The sequence below is a fragment of the Rattus norvegicus genome, chromosome 4 (genome assembly GCF_021556685.1).
Source record: "Rattus norvegicus strain SHRSP/BbbUtx chromosome 4, alternate assembly SHRSP_T2T, whole genome shotgun sequence".
Classification (NCBI taxonomy): domain Eukaryota; kingdom Metazoa; phylum Chordata; class Mammalia; order Rodentia; family Muridae; genus Rattus; species Rattus norvegicus.
Genome location: NC_141537.1, coordinates 71,234,584 through 71,250,620, shown reverse-complemented (window position 1 = coordinate 71,250,620; position 16,037 = coordinate 71,234,584). Strand labels below are relative to the sequence as shown.

The 16,037-nt window shown below is 50.1% G+C and overlaps 2 protein-coding genes across 2 annotated transcripts; one reads left to right on the top strand and one right to left on the bottom strand.

The window, feature by feature from the left end:
- Positions 1-88: 88 nt before the first annotated feature.
- On the bottom strand, positions 89-15,379 carry Ephb6 (Eph receptor B6). Its single transcript, NM_001107857.1, is given in 18 exon segments — positions 89-406; positions 518-673; positions 795-988; positions 1,218-1,367; positions 1,844-2,017; positions 2,310-2,557; positions 2,657-2,776; positions 2,936-2,988; positions 3,236-3,350; positions 3,704-3,866; positions 4,034-4,158; positions 4,351-4,701; positions 4,970-5,125; positions 5,757-6,519; positions 6,781-6,845; positions 7,158-7,358; positions 7,854-7,925; positions 14,738-15,379. Coding segments are annotated over 16 exon segments (3,042 nt in total). The 5' UTR covers positions 7,258-7,358; positions 7,854-7,925; positions 14,738-15,379; the 3' UTR covers positions 89-297.
- On the top strand, positions 14,301-15,593 carry LOC147994825 (uncharacterized). Its single transcript, XM_087659721.1, has 2 exons — positions 14,301-14,593; positions 14,701-15,593. The coding sequence occupies exons 1-2, from the start codon at positions 14,541-14,543 to the stop codon at positions 15,521-15,523; spliced, it is 876 nt and encodes a 291-aa protein (XP_087515847.1). The 5' UTR covers positions 14,301-14,540; the 3' UTR covers positions 15,524-15,593.
- The last annotated feature ends 444 nt before the right edge of the window (positions 15,594-16,037 follow it).

Sequence of the window (16,037 nt, the reverse complement as noted above, 5' to 3'; positions counted from 1 at the left end):
TAAGCACTGGCCCACCCTGTCCTGCAGCTCTGCTCCTCCTCCAAGGCCTCCCGAACCCTTCTTTGCAGACTGAGGCATGGACACACCTCAACTTATAAATTCCCTTCTTTCCCTTTAATATGGGGGAGGCTGTTGGAAGAGCAGGATTTGGGGGTGCAATGTCCAGAGGGCTGGGTTTAATGTGGCAGGCATGGAGGCTGGAATAGAGTCTGGCTCAGTCTCACACGCCCCTCCTCCACCCTATGGCCAGGGCTGGGTTGGGGCATCAGCGGCAGCTCACAGATTGCTGACCAGGCTTTACACTTCCACCGAGCCTGGCTGCCTCAGGTGCTGCTGGAGGAGCTGGATGTTATGCAGTAGTTTCTTCTGGTGGCCAGCTAGGGTGATGCCCAGGCCTGGCAGGTCTCTGGTGGGGAAGGAGTGGATCAGACTTGGGCCAGCATCTTTAATATCCCAAATGTACCCTGTCGCCTGGGGCCCAGAGTGTTCACCCTCCCACCTCACCAACCCTGCTTACTCAAGGCTGAGCTGAGCCACATCACTGAAGGTGGAAAGACCAAACTTAGAGAAGTTGTCCTGGTAGCACTCTAGTCCAATGGCTGAAAGCCAGGCCTGGGGAGAGTCCAGGCAAGGAAAGTCCAAGGCCACAGGGTTCAGAAGAGCCTGGGAAGGCCTAAGGTGGGGAGGAGCAAGCAAGTCAGGTTTCCTCTCATCTTACTATCTCTGCTCAATTTTCCTTTTGGTTTCTATCCACCCTCCCTGGCTTTCCCAGGCTCCTGCCCCAAGCTTCAGACCTGTCCCCGGAGCTCCCTTCAGCCTGGAGGGTATCAGGCTTGCGTATCATCTTGTCAAACGCGGCTACGAGCTGGTCAAAGTGAGGCCGACGGGCACGGTCCTTCTGCCAAGTGTCTAGCATCAGCAGATGTAGTCCAGTAGGGCACCCCGGAGGTGGGGGCAGCCGGAACTCTTGCTCTATCGCATTTAGTACCTGCAGGTCAAGAGGAACATGTGATGAGAAGCTATTGCTGGTACAAATGTTAGAAAAGCAGAGAATGGGCTGATTTGGCATGAAGCATGAAGCCGAGGTGGAAAGGGACCTATAAGATATGGAATATTCCAGTCACAAGATCTTAGAACGGAATGGCTGTGAAAAGGGTGGTCTTAGGCTATGAGACCTGGGTGGGAAATGAGCAAATGTCTGTCTGTGTCACATTCACCTCCTGGTCACTCATGTCCCAGTAGGGCCGTTCTCCATAGCTCATCACTTCCCACATGAGTATGCCAAAGCTCCAGACATCGCTAGATGTTGTGTACTTCCCGTGTGTGATGACCTCTGGGGCTGCCCAGCGAAGCAAGGAACTTGAACCCTAAAGAGCAGAACCATTGGTAAACTAATGAGCATCAGTGAGCATCGCATTCATTGGGCAACTTAGATGCTTAGATGTCTTGGGTATCTCCCATCAGCATCTCGTTCGAGCCCCTTAGCCATCGAGTAGATACACACTGAGATGGAGAATCAAGGTTTCGAGAACAGAAGACTGCACAAGGTCATGGGGCCTGAGTGGGACATTCGGATTGTTAACATCACTATGCTGGTTCTGCAGCCTGCATGACCTCTGTATTGACAGCAAGTAGGAACTTTTACCAGTCTCCCGGGCTTCTTTTTGTTCCCTTGGCTTAAGCCCCATAATTGCCCTAAGTCCAGGCATCCTTCTCCTCACTGCATGACCAAGCCCCTAACTCCCAGGAACCATGATATCCCACCTGTAGCACCCGTCCCATATTCTAGATTTACCCCCAGCACCTGCTGACGGGCACTGACCCTCCAAGATCCTGAGCTTACCTGAGGACTGTGGCCAAGACGGGCCACCTTACACACCAGGTGGCTATTCACTAGCACACTTCGGGCTGAGAGTGCTCGGTGAACAAAGGCAAAGCTGGACAGGTACTGCATGGCAGCAGCCACACCCCGCTGCATGGCCACCAGCTGCAGGCTACTGAACTGGCCCTCTCGCTGCTGAAGAGCAGAGGATAGAGGTCACCAGCAGGGTAGACACCCTGAAACACATACACACACACACACACACACACACACACACCCCAGCAAACGGGGGCAGTTGGGGGCAAATTTGGGATTCAAAATGGCCCATGAAGGATGAAAATCATGACAGAGGAAAGGATGGAAAAACCAGGGTGGATGATGGTTCATCCCACGAGAGAAGATGTGACAGAGAGAAAAGGCTCTGTCTTCTGGAAAGCTCCAAGCTTTCATCAACCCATGGACCTTCCTTCATCAAAGCAGAACTGACCCTAAGGAAGCTGTCCAGGGGACCAAGCTCCATGAGTTCTGTCAGCACCATGACAGGCCGACTCCTAGTGACTACACCTTCCAGGCGCAGGATATTGGGGTGCTGGAACTGGCCCAGCAGGGCTGCCCGACCCAGAAAGGTCATCTTCAGGCTCTCAGCACCCCCTGCCCACAGGGCCTGGATAGCCACAGCCTGTTCCCGCCTTCCCCGGGGTTGCAGTCGGCCCCGACGCACTTCTCCAAAGGAACCTGAAAGAATAAATACCGCCATGGATAAAAGTATTGATATGTTCAGCTGTGCTACGAAGGGATCACTAGGCCCTTGCAGACACCTTTCCCCTTAAATACCTGCCCCAATGACTTCCTCAATCTTGATATATGTAGGGTCAACCTCTCGAGCAAGCTCTCTGATGGCCTGGCAGGGGTCGTCATACGTGGAAGGGTCAATGTAATACTTCACTCCAAGTCCTGAAGAGTATAGTGTGCTATGAGGGTATGCTGACTACCCAAATACCCAAGACACACCCTTCTACCTCTGGAAGATGGTGAGGAAGAAGAGCCCCTTCCTCACCAGGCATGCGCCTAGAAGCCCACAATCCCAGCCACAGTCCCTCTCCCCTTCCCAACCTGGGCTGCTGTACTGTTGCAGTTGTTCTGTGTAGCCGGTCCCACGCCGCTTCCTGAGAGGCAAACCAATAGCCTAGAATGATACTTGTTTCTGTCGGCTTGCATCGGCCCCAACCACCCTGGCCAAGCAGGCATCTTCCCAGCCCATGGGTCTAAGATTGAGAGGACTCTGCTAGGCCCCTCCTTCCCACCTTTGCAATGAACTAGTAGAAGGATGTGCGAAGTGCTGCAGGGGTTCCTGGGTTTGTCAGGACTTGAATGGTACTGGGGTAGGTTGGATAGGAGTGACAGGGGCCTCACCGCTGGAAGATGACAGCCAGTACAGTGATGGCTGCCAGTAGAAGGAAGGCCAAGGCCCCCAGGATGGAACCAATCACCAAGGACAGCTTCTCTGGAAGCTGGGAGGACAGCTCACCTGAGGGATCAGTGGTAGAGTCACAGGGAGGATCCAGGCTTTCTTTGTGTCCACATGCCTCTGATGCCCCCTGGACATCCACAGCACCACAGGCATACATGTCACATATACACTCATCTACTTGTGCATCCTTCCAATTCTCCACATTCAAGACTGTCCACACTACATGCATTCATACCCATAACCCCACTCATATTAATTCACAGCCTCCCGCTCTACTCATCCAGCCTCTAAAGTCAGGGGGCACCCACAGCATCCTCCTTTCCCAGACACACTGGTCTGGAGGATGATGGGACAAGATTTGTGGCTTTAAGAGTCTTAGGACCCAAATGCCCATCTAAGCTTCCTCTCACCTTGAGGCAGTGTCTGAAAATAGACTTTGCCCCCATAGGGGCCATGGCCAGCCGCAGTCCGTGCTCGAACCTGGAAGCCATAAATGTGGCCAGGGCTCAACCGTGTCACAGTGGCAGTGTTAGTCTCACTGGTCATGGTGAAGGAGTGGGATTCATCTTCTGCCTAGGGACAACAATCACTCACTCATTTGTCCCTGCCTTGTCCCCTCTCTTCCTCTGTGATATCCCTGGTGCCTGAGGTTCTTGGCACCTCTTGCCCTCCTCCACAGCCACGCCATTGCAGGGTCAGGCTTGTCGTGGTTGAGAGCTCTGCCCTGACCCCCTGCCCACCTGGTCATAGTAGCGCAGCTGATAGTCAAGGATGTTTCCATTTGTTTGTTCAGGCTGTGGCCAGGACACTGTGATGCTGTTGGCGGCCCGGCTCACCTGGTGCATCACAGGGACTGCAGAAGGAACTAAAGTGCAGGGTGGAGGATTATTGTTGGGGGGGGGGGTCTGGAGTCTCTGAGAGCAGCAGCACCCAAGGGTGGAGGGGATAGAGTTCAGAATGTGATGTCTAATGCAGGCTGGCTGAAAAGCAGGCATGGGGAAGAGGGGATCCGAGGTGCTGAAGCAAGCTGTCCTTAGAGAGAAGGGAAAGAGCTCACCTTCATGGCTGGTGCTGACATTGATGGCTGCTGCCTGGGGAGGGTCAGGGCTGAGCTCAGACACCCCATTGACAGCCTGCACTTCCAAGATGTATGGCACGTGTGCTCGGAGCCCACCAACTAACACTCGACTCTCGGTCAGGCCCCTCTGGCGGGGGTCGAAATGCACCTCATCCCTGCAGCGGCGACACATTCCCCCACTGCTGGGCTCCTTGTGACCTCCACATTCCTTGCACACAACATTGAAGAGCAGGTCCCCTCGTCCGCCCAGCTCCTGAGGCAGGCGCCAGTGCAGCATAAGTGCTGAGCCTTGAACCTCAAACCAAAGCTCCCGGGGAGCTGATGGAGGACCTGGAAGGGGTGTATTGGGGGTGGGGATTATGAGGTGAAGGTGATTTAGAGATGAAGGAGTACAGAAGGTGCAGCCAAAAGGGCAGAAAGTGGGGCCAGAAATGAGTAGAGAGAGAGGTGTGAGTCATGAGGGGAGGGGATCAAGAAAACAGGAGAATGCCAAGTCATTCAAGTGAACTCCAAAGATCTTTCACCCCCCAGTGTTCTTAGGTCCCCTAAATCCTCTCCCATTCCCTGATTTAATGTGTCAAGCTGAACTGAGACTCACCAGTGCAGGGAGCCTCTGGTGGGTCAGAACTGGCCCTGTAGAAACCTTGGAGACAGGGACAAACTGGGGCTGCAGGGTCAGGGGAGTGGCTGCGGGCTGGACACGGTGAGCAGGGGACATTTCCAGGCAGTGCCTTATAGGACCCCTCAGGGCAGGCTAAAGAGGCAAAGGGGAAAATAAGGTGTCGTGTTAGCTTCATCCAATCACCCTGAGTTTCTAGTCATCTGTATAAGGTGTCTTTTGTTCCCTGGAGCTGCTTCTCTGTCCTGAGACACAGTCAGTGCCTCCTGCTCCATGCTGCATAGATCTATTTAGTCAGTCAGGGGGTACAATTCATTTCCACTTATGAATAGTTGGGTGTGCTAGGGGCTGTAGGCAGGGCAAGCCGGGAAGTAGGTGTTACTAGCCAGGATACCTAAACTCTCTGTAGTCTTGTTAGCCGGTTAGTCTATCTGCTACTATTAGCCTACCTGCCTCACAGCTACCAGCTGATGATGAATCCTTCCCAGACAGGTTGATTATGTGCACAGAGGAGTCCCCATGAAATAGCCCAAGATCAGAGCAAACTTTTGCTCTCTGTCACTTCTTGGGCCTATGGTCTCAGGGCACAAAATATGGAAAACTAGAAATTTCAGAGCAGTCCGATGAGCAAGTCTTGTAGAAAGCAAAATCGGGGAGAATGGAACCTTTCCTGAGGAGGCTTATGTTAGGTATTTTGTGGACAAAGCCAGATTTGGAGTGTTCAGGAGAGAAATCAAAGCCAAGTGCCTGTGGGAAAGCGTCTTACCTTGGCAGAGCTTGTCTCCACGAGCAGGCTGGTGTCCAGGCTGGCAGCGACAGCCTCCCACAGCTACCATCCACCTTCCTTCCCCATTACAGTGTAACCTTGGTGGGCTGCCCCCTGCCTGGCCTCCTACGCCATCCTCCTCGGGTTCCGCATGAGCTACACAGGTGCCCACAGCAGCTACTAAGGAGGCACCTCCAGCTCCGCTGGCCTGCGTCTCAGGAAAAGAGGCAAAGGCGCGCAGGACGGAGGGACAGGTATAGGAGAAGAGCTTGACTGCTACAAGGGCCAGGCAGGCCCCTGTGTCCTGGAAGGCCACGTAGAAGCCACGCTGAGTGAGAGGACCAAAACTGCGCTCTTTGACATTCAGCTGCAGTCCCACCCGCTGATCAGTCCTGTGGGGTCCCACAGCCCAGGAGGAAGAGGAAGAGGAGGCAGGGAAGCTCTCATCTGCTGCGATTGTGTCCACTTTGGTCCAGCGTTTGAGGTGCCAGGCCGAAATACTGTCAGGGCTGTCTGGTTCATCAGCCTGCCGGTAGTAAAGGGTGAAGGTCTCTCGGCAGGTACCTCCACTCACGCCCAGGCTGGAACAGGCTCGCACAGAGAAGTGAAGACGGATGTGTGCCCTCTGGGCCCCTCGCCGCTCCACAAAGTGTGTCTGTAGCCAATTGTCCTGCCCAGAACCGGGAGGGAGCCCTGCGACGTGGCATGCTTCGAAGGTCCGAGTCAGACGGCGCTGGTCATCTAGAACACTCACCTCATCCCACTGCAAGAGGACCAGGAAAAACAATAACTGCTCAGAGTTTGCAGAGGGAGGTGACAGAGGGTCACTGTAGGGCTGTATCTGTTACACTGAGCTTTAGCATGAATGGCAAGCAAAACACACAGAGGATACATTGAAATTCTGTTCCCTACAACGGATGGAGTCTTATCTCACACCTTTGATCCGGGATTTCCTCCCTCAATTCCCCTTTCTGGAGTATAATGTAGGCCAGAGGATGAGTTCAGAATGAAGAGTTGCACTCACCCCACCTGGTGGGTAGGTGAGCCAGCCAATCTCAGAGGTCTCTCCTGTGGTATCCAGCAGCACCTCTGTTCCGACATAAAGGGACAAATTGTGAAAAGCCTCCAGCTGGCAAGGCTACTCCCACTCCATTCCATGGAAAACCAAATACTGTCTGTCTCTCTCAGATCCATTTAATTTGCCTGCAGGAGTTCAGTATTTATGAGGATCCTGAGTCTAAAATACTTGATACGAGTTCTGTTCACTTTGCCCATAGCTTCCCTCTTTCCTGCTGTTTTAGTTATGTATCCCATCTCCCCCTCCTGAACGCCCTCCCGTAGCCCTCCACTGCACCCAACTCCATTGGCTGATAGGACTTTCCTGCCTCCCCTCCTTCCTACCTTCCAGAGCTAGAACTGAGGGCCCCAGAACCAGGAGCCATAGACTGTACACCATGCCCGCCACTCTGCTCCCTGACCCAGCCGTGTTCTCAGAAGCCATGCGGTGTCTTCGGCACTCCCACCATTGCCTCGGCCACTGCCCTGTTCTGAGGCGCAGCTGTGGTTTTCGGAAGACCCGTTGTCTACAGACAAGCTTGTTTCCTTGGGAGGACACAGGATGAGAAGATGCAGAGAGAAGAAGTCATTTTCACACACTCTGTAGGTGCATAATAGCTCTTGTCCTACAACCCTCAAACTGCCCCTGATCAAACCTTGGGCCTGTAAGAGTTGACTCATCTGGTTCTTTTATGCAAATTCCACTTTCCTGTGGAGCAGCAGTTCTCAATCTGTAGGTCCTGACCCCTTTAGGGGTTGAAGGACCCTTTCATGGGGGTCACATATCAGAATTCTGTAGATATTTACATTACGATTCATAACAGTAGGAAAATTACAGTTATAAAGTAACAGGGAAAACAATTTTATGGCTGGGGTCACCACCATATGAAGAACTGCATTAGAGGATCATAGCATTAAGAAGGTTGAGAACCACTGCTGTAGAGACATATGCCAAGCTTCCGTCTCAACGCTTTATGTGACTATGTCTCAAGGACCTCATTCTTGGAGACAAAGCAGAACAGAGTGCTGATTCAGTCTTACCCTTTGTGTCTGGAAGGAGTTATTCCAGTTTGAGCTCTTCATTTACTCTGCACCTGTCCTCCAGCAGCCAACCTGTATGGGAGTTAGAGATGTCTTCTCATTAAAAGCAGGTATGGAAGAAGCAGTTCATCCTGATGGACACGTGGGTTCTTACTAGGACCCAGCAATTGTGCTCTGGATACTCCAGACGTTTCGCAGAGACAGTGAAGCAAAGGGGCCAAAGGAAAATGGCTTTGGGGTATGAAGGGTGGGGAGGTGGGAGAACAGATGTAAAAAGAACCCAGGCACAAGGACTCAGAGATAAATGAGGCTGTGTTAGGAGAGGACAGAGCTATGTAGGTCTGGCACTCGTTTGGAACAAAGGTTCTCTTCCCCAAGGGGCATTTTTTTCTCTTGAAGCTAGAGAAAACTAAGCATATAGCATAAACACATGAAAAGATGCTTCTTATTTGCTCATAACTAGAGGAAGGTGTGTTGAAATAGCAGTGACATGCCATTTGTTACAGAAGGATGTTTTGCGTTTGTCATGAATACGCATGTTACAATAGTATTCCCCAGTGTGATGGTTTTCGGAGGTGCAGCCTTTGGGAAGTAATTCTGCATGGAGGATTTACACGAGTGGATTAGTATTCTCAGAAGAGACCCCCAAGCACTCTCTCTAGCTTTATTTCCGTGCTGTAAAGCTACAACGAATAGAGGGGAGTCTGCAGTAAATATGCTCCTTACCAGAATCCAGCCATATTAATACCCTGACCTCTGCACATCCTCTGAATGGTGAGGAACACACTTGCATTTCTTATTAGCTGTTGATTGCCCAAAAAAATGTACATTTGTTGTTGTAAGTTGAAATAATTAACTTATATTAACCTATGAGCTTGAGAAAACAATGTTGGACAAGGTATGGTAAGGGTCCCTTCTCTATAGTCTGCTGTTAAATTCATATTATATATGCATGTGGAGAACGACTGCCAACATCTAGTCACCTGACATCTAGAAGTCCTTCAGGTATCATGGACTTGCATGATATGTGCTTAAACAACGACATTCATGATATTGGGGGTGGAGCGATGCAGGGGATTGGACAGAGTTCTAGTACCGAGCCTTGTCCTGAGCCACTGTGAATTGTTTGTGAGGGGGAAAAAAATCTGTAAAGTAACAGAACATCAGTAGGAAGATGGTTGAGAAATTATGGTATGTCCTAAGCAACTACGTGAGCTGTTTATGTAAGGAAACGAAAGTGCCTTCCAAGTGGAAGCAGGATGTGCAGAAGAATGGTATTAAGTAAGCTCTTACTTGTTAACTTAAAAGGAATAGCTATCGAGCTGGGTGTTTAAGCTGCTGCTGGTAGAACATTTGTCTTGTATGGGAGCCCCTGCATTCAATCCCAGCATTACAAATACAAAGTAAACATACACATATGCATGTAAAGGGAAATCATGGAGCAACACATAAAACTTGAGAAGAAAGGAAATGACAGGGACTGGGGGAGATATTCTCATTGACTTCTTAATTTTTATAGTAAAATAATCTTTCACCACCATTAATTATCTTTTGAACTTAATAATGAATTAAGGTTCCTTTTGAAAGCTGCAGCTAACATCTGCTTAGTAAAATGAATCAAAATAGAGCTTAGGTTGTCTGAGTGATTTCTAGAGCCATCCCCTACAGGACACTTTTATAACCATTAGTAAATACAGTTCTAAGCCCAATAGCCTGCAAAGGAATGAATGCTTCCAGGGCCACAGTGAAGGCCACAGCACTATTGGTGGCTACTCTTGCCTTTCTCTGTTATTTGTTCTCAAAAGTTCACATGGCACATGGAACTTTATTTCAGTTGAGAAAAAATGAGAGGCACACTGCTCACAATACTGAGAGGGAATCAGAGAAGCAAAACCAGAAGCCAATTGGAAAGGCAGCCCCACGCTGGCTATGGATGATCCCCTCATCCTGACTGTCCTCGATGATAGCAAAAAGACACATTTCCCAATGAAGTGAAGTTGAACTAAAACTGTACTTGGTCAAAGAACTGTGGTCAACAGAAGCACTATTATGCCTGCTCCTCTGGTTTTTTTTTTCTGGGAAAGGTGTTATGTGTGTAATAGTATAAAGCCTTTAGTGTCACCCCATGAAGCCATCCTAGAGGGACACCTTTTGAAAACCACTGAGGGTGATGAATAGCAATCAAGTAGCCAGTGAATTCTTTCCTCCTTACTACTGAAGCCCTGTCTGTGAAATAGACAATTCATGGCCTGGAAAGAGAGGCAAGCACTAAGCAGTTCCATGTAGAAAAACAGCTGGTGAGAAGCAAAGATTTTCTGAAAGCACCGTTCTGAGTTCTGAATGCTGCCTGGATCATGCGCAGATCAAGTAAAAGCTCAGAGGAAAAACTTCAGAGCTTAGGTGGCTGTGTGAAGTTCTGCAATACCGGCTCCCGCATCAGTAGTCATTCCATAAATACCACAAAGTAATACATGCTGGAGTTGTAACCACCCCCACCCCAAATCCCCATGGCCTTAATGTCAAAACAACCCACCCAGGTTCAATCCAGAGCCTTAGTCTTTAGGTACATTGTTATCAAGAACAGAAGATCACCGGAGGCAGGCTTTTAAACAGTGAAGGCTACTTTACTACATGCCCTGAAGATATCCCTCAAAATAGTCTCTTTCAGGCAGACCACAAGTGGGTTCTGATTCTGTACAAAGAAGAAACAGTAAAGACTGAGCCTTCTCCCACTTACAATCGGACAATCACGGAGAAGAAATAATACCATATTAGCATTGTTAATAGGACTTTTTTGTTTGAAAAAGAAAAGCAAGGCAAGGAAAAAAAAAGTAGTACCAGTTGTGCAATACAGAACATTCTAGAAGATGATAAATGACAGAAATATTTGCTTGGATAAGGTCTACTAGTATAGCCTTAGCGTGCAGCCTTGATGACAACACAAAGCTGGCCCATCTCCAGAAGATCCAGAAAATAACAAAAGCAATGATGAAATAGGTTAAATCTGCACAGGTCCTGTCATCAGGAACCCGGGAGAATAAACTGTAGATATCAATGTGGTGAATTGTTATTTGAGTACTTGGGTATTTTAGTTTAGTTTAAAAAAAAAAAAAACAGACGATCTTAAAATATTCAGCAATATATTTTGATGTTCGAAGTAAATCTTCAGATTCAGAACCAGAATATTGAAGATTAAAAATAAGTGTATTCAGGGAGGAAATGTTGCTGAGTCAGAGTAGGAAGTTAGATCAATTCTTGCTAATCCAACCAACCAAGTCTCCTATTTATATATTAAAAGATTCACAGTGTAGCTCCATTGCCAGAATAAAAACAAAGAAAAAGGGAACCTTGAGATATGAAGTAATTGCTGTCAACTATGTCACAGCACTGCAGATTCTTCTGAAGCAAGTTTCAAAAGGCGAGCAACAAGAGACAAGACAGGAGTGCTCCTCGAGCCTGGAATACTAAGAAGGCAGGGCTTAGCACCTGACTTCCAAAGGTTGCTTTGCAGCTTGAAGCCACAACATCCCCCTCAGCCAAGCATCCTGTCACCAAAGGGGAAGGGATCAGCCAGGAGCCTCTTTGAGTCCCTCCCTCTTAGCTTGTCTGAGATCTCCATTTCTGCTGCAGATCAAGAAGGGAACTGGTTAGATTTTTGAAATCCTCAGACTTGAGCAGGGGCTATAGTAGATCTCAATCAGGGGAGCATTCATATTTAATTGTACATGAAGCTGTAAAAATATAAAATACCCAATGTGGCAGAAATGTGGATGTAAATGGTAGCTCAGAAAATAACCCACAGGACAGCTTCATGCAATAAAAATCACTTTCTATGATCTTTTCCTCAACTCCTTTTCTCCATCTATCATTTTCTGCCTTCTTTGTATGATGGAGACACTAGATCACAAGCCTAATACATTTGCTTTATTTTATAACATAAAATAAAATGGCAGGGTCTTAGGCATCGAGACCATGTCTGGTTTTAGAAGGTGGCAAAAGGCAGAAATGTGTTAACGTTTTAGCTATCAGATATAGATTGTGAATTTTGTTTTCTGTGAGAATGAAAGATTTGAAAGGAATTCAATTAGCAAATCGGCAAGAGCTTTAGAAATTAACTGTGTTTAAATGAAAGGCTAAATTCGATAGCTTCATGAACAAAACCCAGCTTACTTGATAGTTTATGCACCTCGCTCTAAATTAAAAAAGAAAAAAGATGTAAGCCAAATCAACTTAAAGCAAGGTAGGAGAGAAAATATATTGGGTCATTAAAACTGTAGGAGGGTGCTATTGATGGAGGGCACAGGGTGGGGACAGTTAACTCTTACACATGCCTAAGTTGTTCTGTTCTTATTATAACAAACATGCCTTATTTTTCAAAATTAAAGTCTAAACAAAGCAAGGATATATGAAAGGATATGTTTGACACTGCATACATAGAGCATATGTTTGTATGTTTAATCTCTTTTTCCCTTTTCCCTGTTAGTTTTGGGAACAGCTAGGAATTTTTAACTCTAAGACACAAGGGGGCAAAACTGGCAGTGATGGAGCAAAAGGATGCCAACAACAAAGGCAAAGAAGTAACTTTTGTACTTGGGTATTCTTTAAGCTTCTCTCCCAAGAAGTTTAAGTTGTCAGCATGCTTCTCTGTCTCCATGCTGGGCTAAGGACTATATCTACAATGGGAAGGAGAGGGAACAGAGGGAACTGGATACTTGTAACATGCTGGGAGGGTCCTCTCTGGCAACAGAGGGAGGCTTGGGAGAGAGATTTTCTTGAAGCATGGTTAGCTGCTGTCCAGCAGGGATCAGGAGCATTCCCAAAGCAAGGGACCAATGGCCTTAGGTCTCTTGTGGTTGCTGAGCTGGTTTTCACACCTGTTAGTTGCAGGGTCAGCGTGGGAGGGTCAGTACTATAGGCTAGTCCTCTGTCCTGTTCTGCAGCTGTTGAACACCCAGGAAATTCCAATATAATCCTTGCTCAGCTGACTGCTGTAGTCTCTACCCTTTAATCTGCACCCTAGAGATCCTCTGGTGAGCTCTCTCCGTGCCTTGGCCTTGTGCCTTGAAAAAGATCCCATGAGGCATCAAGGCAGCCTTCAGGACAGACAGGGAGGAGGTAGCTATCATTTCATTCTTGATCTTCTGCTGACCAAGCCGGAGAAGCCAATTTGTGGATTACCAACCTAAGGACAGTTCTATGTCCCTGGAGATCTCTAGTCTCCAATAATGTCCCCTAAACGTGTTCTGGCGCATGCATTTGTACCTCCCACTCCCAGTCTTTGCAGACAGGAGAGGCATTTAAGATGCAAGCAATGTCTAGGTCTAGCCAGACAGCCATGGAAAATGAATCACTTTGGCTGTTCACTGACTGGGGTCATAATAGTACTGGGAAAGAGTCTAAGGGAGGGTTAGGAGCAAATATAGGAGCAATGCATCCTGAAAGGTGATGGGAGAAAGCCCTGGGGGCCAGAAGTAGTTCCTGTATCCACAGATGGCCAGTAGAGTATAAGGAAAGGTAACTGAGATTCAGTAGACAACCCCAGAGAGCAGAGGGATGAATTGGAGGTCTTATGAAAGGCTGTCCTTGCTATGGGCCATGCTGCATCCTCACTGGCTGTGAGCTGCTCTCTAGTAAGATGCTTCTGCTGAAGCACTGAGTGAGCATAGGGTAGAAGAAAGGGAAACCAAGGCTTCCTGCCTCTTCAGATGTTGTCATAGTCCTTTTACCTACAATGAGGCATGGAAGGCTGATAGGAAACGGAATGGACAGGTTCAGGAGTTGGTGAAAAGCTGGGGAAAATACTATCACAGAAGATGGCCCTGCTTTTCCCATGCTCAGCCATCATGGCCTGTTATTCCCAGCATACGGGTAACTCCCTGGTCCTTACCAATCATCTGTTTGTATGATGAATGGGCCAATAGATTGGAGAAGACTCTTCCATATCTCATTAGGTAGGTACACTGGGGCATTCATGGCCATCTTCCTTCAAGACAAAAGGCTCACAGCTTTCAAGGGTCCATAGCTGCTATGAGCAAGATTCAGTACCCAAATGCCCTATTACTGGCTCAGTCTCCAAGGACTCTCAACAGCCCTACCAGTCACTCCCACTGGTATCTCTGTTAAGAAGCATCAGCTTCCCTTCCAGGGCCACCTGAGTCAAGTTTCCCTGACGGGTGGAGGGCCTGGGTTAACTGATTGGGAAGAGGCTGGGCAGCACTCTACATGGGCACTGCCAGGGACATTACAACATCAGCTATGCTGGTCTCCTGCCAGCTCCCCCAGGGATGGGAGGGGAGAGGGTGCCAGACGGCCAAGATCAGTGGGCAGGCTGGGCCAAGCACCCAGATGCATAGAGGGGGTGGAGCTGGGGCAGGAGCAAGAGACTTTGTTTGCAATTGGAGGGGGCGTGCTTATGGTTGGGGCTCAAGATCCAAGCCTCTATTTCCAGGCTTAAGGGTTGCGGGATGTAGATATCGACTGCCCCCCGCCAGCTCCACCAGCAGCGAGGGAATTGGAGAGATGCCACAGGAGTCAGAGGCATGGACAAACCTTTTCTGAATGCTGGGAGCCTGACCTTTGTGAGGTTACCCCCCGCCCCCCCCCCACACACCCCAAGCCACAGGCACAGGCATTGAAAACGTGATGGAAGAATTCTAACACCCAGGATACACAGAATAGAAAGCATCGATGAAGGCTAGAGAAGGGACAGTCTCTCAGGAACCTACTCTCGCCTTGGAGAGGTATACCCAGTACTCCCCTCTAGGAGACCCCCCCCCCCCCCAGGGTGTGCATAGGCCCAGGCTAGAGGGATCCTCTACTTTGCAAACCTTAATCCCTTACTCTCCAGACACAGTATCCTCCGACCTGCCAAATCCTGGACTCACCTTCCCGCCGGCCTCCAGCTCTGCAGGTCTGCGCCCCCGAGGCCCCCGCGGTGGATCTGCACCTCGCAGATCTTTCCTAGCGTCGCGCGTGTCCTCTCTGGTCTGAGGACCTCGCTTCCCAGCGGCCCGCGTCTGCTCGCAGCTTGGAGTCTCTGGGATTCTGGGAGAGGACCCGAGGCTGCAAGCAGGGACTGCTCCCTAGGCGGGGCCCTGGGGAATCGTGCGGGGGCCGGTGTCACGATCGGAGTCGCTGAGCTCTGCTCTTGGGTTCGGACGCCCGCTGCTCCGAAGCGCTGGCTGGGCAAACGCAGCCGGGCCCGCCCCCTCTCGTCCCTCCCAGCCTGGCCCGCCCCTCTCCGGCCCCTTCTGCCGCCCTGGCTCTCCTCTTCCGGGAGCCGAGCCCGCCCTCTGGGCCTAGGACCCAAGTGCGCGGCGCCCGATCCCCAGCGGGGCGTGCAGTGGAGATGCTGGGCGCGCCCTGGGCCCGCCTGTGTGCTGAGGAGGGTCGGCCTCCTCCCGTGGGTCCTGGCGGGCGGAGGGGACGTGGGCAGAAGGACTGCACGAGTTAGGGTCCGGGAGGAGGTGGCCAGTGGGCGCCGCTGCAAGGCGTGTTTAAAATCCTGTAGCTCGCGCCGGAGCATCAGCGGAGCAAAGCGTTACTGGCTGGCAGCTGATCGCCAGGCAGAAGCCCAAGCGCAGCGTCCCTGGCCCCTCCTTCCCTCTTCTTTAACTCTAGGAACTAAACCAGTGGGGCTTCTACTCCGGGTTGAACCGAGGTGGGCGTGAGCAGAAAAAAGAAAAAAAGGAGGCGGTGGAGGGAGGCACGGGAGGGCAGAACAGCCAGAGACGGTGCAGGCGTCTGGGAAGGAAAACGTCCCGGTGCTAGCTTCGGACTTGTGTCTGTTTCTGTCCCTGAATCTGGGTCAGCGATGGGGCCTCTGTATTGAACCTTCTATCGTCTCAAAGGCAGGGAAGCCTGGGGCGGAGTCCGGGAAGTCTGATGTCTGTGCCTGGCGCAGACGTGTCTTGAACAGGTCCCTGCACCTCTGGGTGCCACCTTCCTGGCGCGCGCTCCGCAGAGTACCTCCCCACAGTGATGAGAGGCAGTGGAAGGTCCACTCAGTAGGTGCCTGGAGGTAGGGGAGGAACAGAACAAGCTTGCTACGAGAGAGAAACGTTTCTACTCATCCCTAACCATTTCTAAACTGGAGTTCTGGTTTGGGGGTCTATTGTTTAGGTCCCGCGGAGCACCGCTGTAGCCTTCGCACGAAGTGTTGCTACCACCTGCTGGTTCTTTGAG

Coding starts and splice junctions, on each gene's coding strand:
- LOC147994825 (XM_087659721.1), top strand. CDS start 14,541: ATGAAGGCTAGAGAAGGGACAGTCTCTCAGGAACCTACTCTCGCCTTG. Junction 14,594..14,700: donor CCTACTCTCGCCTTGGAGAG/GTATACCCAGTA, acceptor CTTACTCTCCAG/ACACAGTATCCTCCGACCTG.